Here is a 7,500-nt window from a genome sequence, read left to right as displayed (position 1 = left end):
TTTTTTTCTAGTTTCGTAATACTTTCTTTTTTGCTTATATTCGTGTTACCATTGTCATCGAACATGACAAGGGACGTTGAAAATCGCAAACGTTTGAGTTTTCATTCTACAGGCGTATTGTCGACCCAGTCCAGCATCCAACGCGTACGGTCACTTATTCATATTAATATAATGTTTAGTAATTGTTTTGTTCGATATAAATGCCTCTGGAAATTGATATGGAAACCCCATCGACCTATCTGATAACCATCGTGATATTCAAACTACCCCATCGGCAACATAATGTATGTTCATGGGAGTATTTAGCTTACATGTGAAGCTAAAAGAAAAGTAGACATTTGAATAAGAATTGGAATAAATGGGTCACAGAATGGGAAGTTGTTGGTGTTGAATAGCTCCCGTGCCAGGGGTAAGACAAACATTATCCCACAGACCCTTGGCCAGACTTCCCAGTCTCAACCCGTCCTTTTCCTCGTCAAAACTAAGTCGTCATTAGAACGGGTCATCATGCATGGAGCCCCCACCGTGGCTTCTCGGAATAGCCACATCGACTGTTTGGGATAGGAGATGAACCCATTTGTGTTTTTGCTGTTCCTGAAACAATTGCATTGATCTTAGGTGCAATTTGCTGACCGGTTGTACATTCCACACGAGAATATAGTCAAAGGATTACAAAGGCAAAGCATGCCGACAGGAGACCTTTTGATCCATATCTAGGTCGGATGCAAAAAAAAAAAAAAAAAAAAAAAAAAAAAAAAAATTAAAATACATAAATAAATGCATTGGTAAAGTTGAATAACAAACAAACAGGTAAATAGTAAATGATAATAAATTGACATATAACTAATAATAAATGAAAATCAGACAGACAAATTATAACAAAACAAAAACAAATAATATAACATAAATTATAATAATTACAGCATCTTACTTAGGTATTTATCTAAATGATTCTTAAAGCTTCGAACTGAACTACATTGCACTACCTGTGCAGGAAGTTTATTCCATTCATTAACTACACGGTTGGCAAAGTTGTTTCTACCTACTTCCAAATTGAATCTATTTCCGGACAGTTTGAGACCATTGTTTCTTGTCTGATTCTCATTCAATGTGAAAATTTGGTCACTTTTGATGTTGTCAATTCCCTTTAAAATCTTAAAGACCTGTATCAAGTCACCTCTGAGTCTACGCTTTTTTAGGGAAAACAGATTCATGTGCTTAAGTCGATTTTCGTATGATTTATTTTTGATATTTGGAATCAGTTTAGTGGCTCGCCGTTGTACTTTTTCCAGTCTGTCAATGTCTTTAATGAGATTCGGTGACCATACGGAAACAGCATATTCCAAATGTGGACGAACTAACGATTTATATAGCTTGTTAATGAGTGATGGACTTTTGAAATCAAAAGATCGCGCAATCAATCCCAGAATCTTATTTGCTTTCTCAGAGGCTGAAATACACTGTTTGGATGATTTGAGGTCGTTACTGATAATTACGCCGAGATCTTTTTCACTATCCACTTTTGTTAACGAATTTCCAAATAACTTGTAATCGTACTTACTGTTATTTTTACCTATGTGCATTACCTTGCATTTACTTGTGTTAAATTTCATTAGCCACTTTTCAGACCATTGCTGTAATTTATCTAAATCTTCTTGAATATCTAATTGGTTTGAGTGATCATTTGCCACTCCGCACAGTTTTGTATAATCAGCAAATTTGGAAACAGTAGATTTTAGTCCATGGTCTATATCATTTATATATACTATGAATAGAAGTGGCCCAAGAACGGAACCCTGAGGAACTCCACTTGCAACACTTTTCCATCCAGAAGTTTTTCCATTTAAAACAACTCTCTGTTTTCGACCTTTCAACCAATTACTAGTCCAACCTAATAGGCTACCACTTATTCCATGCAAAGCTAATTTAGTAAGTAGTATTTCGTGTGGGACGGTATCAAAAGCTTTTGCAAAGTCTAGATATATTAAATCTATATTGTTTCTTTTGTCATAATTCGAGACAACTGTGTTGTAGAATTCGAGTAAGTTAGTCACGCAAGAACGTTTCCGTCTGAAACCATGTTGGCTATCATTTATCAAACGGTTACTTTCTAAATGATATTCGATAGCATCTCTGATGATAGTTTCCATTATTTTTCCTACGATCGAAGTCAAACTAATAGGCCTATAGTTATTTGGTTTCTTTTTGTCACCTTTTTTGAATATGGGAGTAACGTTAGCTAGCTTCCATTCTCTTGGGACATCTCCGGATATGATGGATTTCTTGAAAATAATTTCTAATGGAACAACAATCTCATTTTTCATTTCCTTTAAGATTCTTGGATGCCAACCGTCAGGCCCTGGTGTTTTATTAACTTTGAGTTTGTCTATACACCTTTTAATTGTTTCTTTTGTTATATTTACCGTAGTGAGTAAGTTTACCCCAGACTTTTCACAGGTTTCAGTTTGGAATTCACTTTGAGGTGTTTCGTTTACGAATACCGAGCTAAAATAATTGTTTAAGAGATTACACATTCCTTCATTTGAATATTCAAGTTGACCGTCAGCAGATAATAGTGGACCAATGTGATTCCTAACAACCTTTTTATCTCTAATGTAACTATAGAATTCTTTGGGCTTCTCTTTGGATTTCTCAGCGATGTTCATTTCGTATTGTCGTTTTCTTTTTCTTATTGTCTTTTTTAAATCTCTCTGTATTGATACATAACTTTCATAGTCATTAGATGCACCCGAGCACTTATATTTCTTATAAGCCTGTCTCTTTTTAGCAATACTTTTTTCAGTTTCTTTGTCGAGCCACTTTGGGCGAGCCTGATTTGGGGGACGTCTGTCCTTAAAAGGAATGTAAGTTTGAATCATCTTAGTGAGCGTATTTTGAAATATTTCCCACATCTGATCTACAGGCCTTTCGTTTAATTTTTCCTCCCAATCTGTAAGCTGAAGCTCCTGACGTAGTTCTATGAACTGAGCTTTACTGAAATCGGGTATTTTAGAAGCACAAGTATCTATTCTAAAATTGTTTAGGAGTTTGAATCTGACTAAGTTGTGATCGCTATTTGCAACAGATTCACCGACTTCTACATCAGTTGCCATGCTTTCGCGGCTAGTGATCAATAAATCGAGTAAGTTTCCATATCTTGTGGGCTCTTTTACATGCTGAATTAAGTAATTGTCACCAAGAAAATCAATCAAGCGACTACCTATATGGCCATGTTCAAGGGTCATCCAATCAATGTCAGTAAAATTGAAATCACCCATTATCAATAAATCCCGGTTGCAGAAACTAGACAGTTCTTGAAATAACAGTTTGTCGTCTGCTAATGATAATGTCTTTGGCCTATATATTACACCTATATTCATTTTTTGTCCATTTGTTTGGGTTAACTCAACCCACAAACTGTCATATGCATCCTGTTTCACTTTCTCTAAAACACAAGCATGAACATTGTTTTTAACGTACAATAGAACACCCCCACCTTTCTTGTGGTTTCTATCCTGATGAAAGTGTTTAAATCCCGCAATATTAAATTCAGCTTCGAACTCTGTACCATTTAACCATGTCTCAGTTATTCCTATCATATCGAGATTTTCGCTTTTGACATACGCCTGTATTTCTTGAAATTTGTTCCTAATACTACGAGCATTAAAGTACATAGTTTTAAGAAACTCCTGATTATTTCTTTTTGACACATTTTGAGTTTCAATATCATGTCTTATATCATCATTTTGTTTTTTATTTATGCCTTGCTCTATATTATTATTATTTGGTCCTTCATTGACATTCAATGCCTCATTAACATTTCTCCTATCAAAATTAACATTTCCCCCATCACGGACATCTGGTCGATTACGGTCATCCGATCTGTTTTGTACATTTTGTCCCCCTACGTCACCGTGATTCACGCCGGCCTCCCGTCGTTCAGTGACATTATGTCCGGCATCCCTTTCTAAAATTATATTTTGTCCTCCAGTGACATTATATCCTACCGTGATATTTTTTCCTCCACTATAATTACATCCCATCGTGATCTTTTGTCTTCCACTGTCATTACATCCTATCTTGATATTTTGGCCTTCATTGACATTCTGTCCGGTATCTCTTCCTAAAATTATATTTTGTTCTTCACTGACATTATATCCTACCGTGATATTTTCTCCTCCATTATCATTACATCCTATCGTGATATTTTGTTCTCCACTATCATTATTTCCCATCGTGATCTTTTGTCCTCCACTGTCATTACATCCCATTGTGACATTTTGTCCTAAGACATTACATCCTAATGTGTCATTTCGTCCTCTAGCGATATTACATCCTATCATGATATTTTGGCCTTCATTGACATTCTGTCCGGTATCCCTTCCTAAAATTACATTTTGGCCTTCAATGACATTATATCCTACCGTGATATTTTCTCCTCCATTATCATTACATCCTATCGTGATCGTGTGGTGATCGTGGTCATATCCATGAGAGGAAATGCCTTGTGGGGCGACTGGTATTCATCATGAACATAATCAACCCCTACTGGGCGACAAACTAATTTGGGACGATTCCGCCATAGAGGATGTAAACAAATCATTTTTGTGACACCTCATCCTCCTTTTCCTTTACGTCGTTTGTCTTCCTATCCCTCCCGCCGACCCCCCAGGGCACGGGCCTGTAAAACCCTCACCTTTTTGTTTTTGTTCTCCTCCGTGATATTAGAGGCGTATCCCCAGCTGGCAATGACCACCTTGGTGCACTCCTTCGACCCTTGATCGTCCACTGACTTGAGGAAGGCGGAGGCTTCCGTATCCAGGTTGCCTTGGCGCGATCCAGCTTGAAAGAACGGAGAGGGAATTTTACTAATGAGTGACAAATTACGCTGCCGTTTCAAGGGAAATGCCTTGTACTGAGGGATGATGAGCTCCCGTCATGAGGCGCTCAGTTGCAACCTTTGTCCCCTTTGGTCGAACTTCCAGGACAAGAAGAAGTTGCCAGTAACTGCTGTACTGTAATATGATCAGAATTGTAATGAGGGATACAAAAATAGGAAAATTAATGTATTGTAGAAGGGATATGTGAAACTGTGAAGAGGTTAAGGACAGTAGGGAAGAGGAGAAGGTAAGAAAAGAAAGAGACCAACATTTTAGTCTACAGTGAACTGCAACTACTCGAGTTCTCTTAGGCCGGCCACACACGTGCAGTTTAAACTGACAGTTACAACTGTTCAGTTATAACTGCCAGTTGAAACTGCACGTGTGGTATCTCAGTGATACTGAGATACCCACACACGTGCAGTTTCAACTGACAGTTATAACTGAACAGTTGTAACTGTCAGTATAAACTGCACGTGTATGGCCGGCCTTAGTAAATACAACAACGTGGAAAAGTTTCGCTACGCTGCTAAATTAGAAAAGGAGAAAACCCTTCGTTAAAAAAAGATAGGAATCTATATAAAATCTTTACGAGAGTATCCTCCTACTCCTACTCCTCCTCCTCATCCTCATCCTCATCCTCCCGCTGCACTGGCGATGGCGATAAGCTCCTGTCCTTGTTCTCCGTGATGTTGGAGTCCTGCTAATCCGCCACTACGAACTGGTAAAACTCCTCAAAACTGGCCAAAATTTCCAGGACTCTCTCCGTCTCAGCATCCAGCGTCTTTGTAGCTTCCAGCGGCGGAGAGGGCATTGGGTGGGTTTCAGAGGGAAATAAAGAAAATATGAGTCATAATGAGGGAGACAAAGAATTGCACACAGGTTGGCATCTGCCCGTCGTCCTTGGATATCGAAGCGTCGGACCTGAGAGGAAGGTAAAGGGTGGATGGCGAGGGGCATGACAACATGCATGGATTTAGCTGCAACATACCACAGCTGTTAGTGAGAAAATAACGAAAGCTGTGTGATTTTCTTAACTGGTTTCACAAGGACGAATATTCATATAATGAATGAGAAGGTCGTCAACATTGATCATAGAGGCGTGAAGTGGCGAAAATAACGGTAATAGTTTGAGAAAATAAAATTTCCAAAGGGTAAAAAATAACAGACGATAAAAAGACGTTTTGCTTACACCTGTAACTGACTACATTAGTAATACTGGGAGATACATTATTTCAACCAAAACTAAATTACTGATTATAAAGATTGTGAATCGAGAGGATTAATAATAGGCTGAAAATGAAAGTAAGCATACCTGGAATATTCTCCACAATAATTCTAACAAGAACAAAAAAGGTAAAGACATGATAACGTGGAATAATATTTATCTGTATACCAAAAGACTTCTTCCCCTTTATAAAGGAGGTAGCCAGCCGAGGCATGCACCCAACCTTCACCCATCCCACATCCATTTGTTTCCCTTTTAAAAGTTACTTATCTCCTTGTGAATCAAGGGATATCCCTGCTTCACGCCTACTGCCTGGTCAGAAGCAATGCACAGCACTTCCATAGCATGGCCCAACAGCTGGTTTATATGGTGACCCTTCCACCTTGTCTCCTCAGGAGTAAATTGAGAAGACAAGGAGAAATCCCTTGGGGATGCGTCGGTTTATCATCCATTCACAACCATTCTTCACTTACACCTGTTTCCTGCCCTCTCAGTTCACTGTTCAACAATCTCCATTCTAGTTCATTTTATCCACCTCTGCTTTGCACACATACATTTTTACTAGTCTTTCGTCACTCATTCGCACTGGGTACTGCATAGTAATACGCAGCCAATAGTTTAGCTGCCGTTTTGTGACGTCTCTACGAACCAGAACCATGTATTATTAGTCTATTCTAAGAATTAAAATGTGTGTCGTAATAGGCGACTAAATTTGATGGAGTGATAGGACTAGGGATCCTACCCTCTGTATATTTATCTACGAAAAGTTACGGCTGTCCGGGAGGACTTTATCGAGAATTCTATAAATTACGTAATTAAATGTATGTGATTTAATAATAATATAGATAAACACATGAATATGGTAACGGAGTATTACATAAAATTACGAAAAAAAAACAGATTAAAAAGAAACAATAAAAAGCAAAGGACTCTGAGTAGTAAGACCAGTTACTTTGGGATTCCCGTCACCCACACGGGAAAGACGAGTCGCAAGAGGTGAGGGGGTGAGTTGTAATGCACGAAACCAACTTTCTAGAACCGGTAGGGTATATGAACGGGGTAAACCTATACGGAAAGTCGTAGAATGATCGATAGGTAGAGTCGTAGCTACGTTTCAGTGCATACATCATGATTATGCATCGTGAAGTCAAACAGCCTAGAAAATTAATGTGGACAACACTAAATTGCCGTTTTTATGTAGCAATGCAGATAATATATATATATATATATATATATATATGTATATATATATATATATATATGTGTGTGTGTGTGTGTGTGTGTGTGTGTGTGTGTGTGTGTGTGTGTGTGTGTGTGTGTGTGTGTGTGTGTGTGTGTGTGATATATATATATATATATATATATATATATATATATATATATATATATATA

The 7,500-nt window shown here is 37.9% G+C and overlaps 1 protein-coding gene across 2 annotated transcripts in view; it reads right to left on the bottom strand.

The window, feature by feature from the left end:
* Positions 1-7,500, bottom strand: part of LOC143040233 (angiotensin-converting enzyme-like) — a 54,275-nt gene that overhangs the window by 44,940 nt on the left and 1,835 nt on the right. For both annotated transcript variants that reach the window (XM_076210946.1, XM_076210947.1), the window contains exon 2: positions 4,697-4,842. In XM_076210946.1, coding sequence (XP_076067061.1) covers positions 4,697-4,842 — 146 coding nt within the window. The remainder of the gene's footprint in view (positions 1-4,696; positions 4,843-7,500) is intronic.

This window comes from Oratosquilla oratoria, chromosome 28 (assembly GCF_046742065.1).
Source record: "Oratosquilla oratoria isolate Oo_2021 chromosome 28, ASM4674206v1, whole genome shotgun sequence".
Taxonomy (NCBI): domain Eukaryota; kingdom Metazoa; phylum Arthropoda; class Malacostraca; order Stomatopoda; family Squillidae; genus Oratosquilla; species Oratosquilla oratoria.
This window is presented reverse-complemented; position numbering and strand designations above follow the sequence as displayed.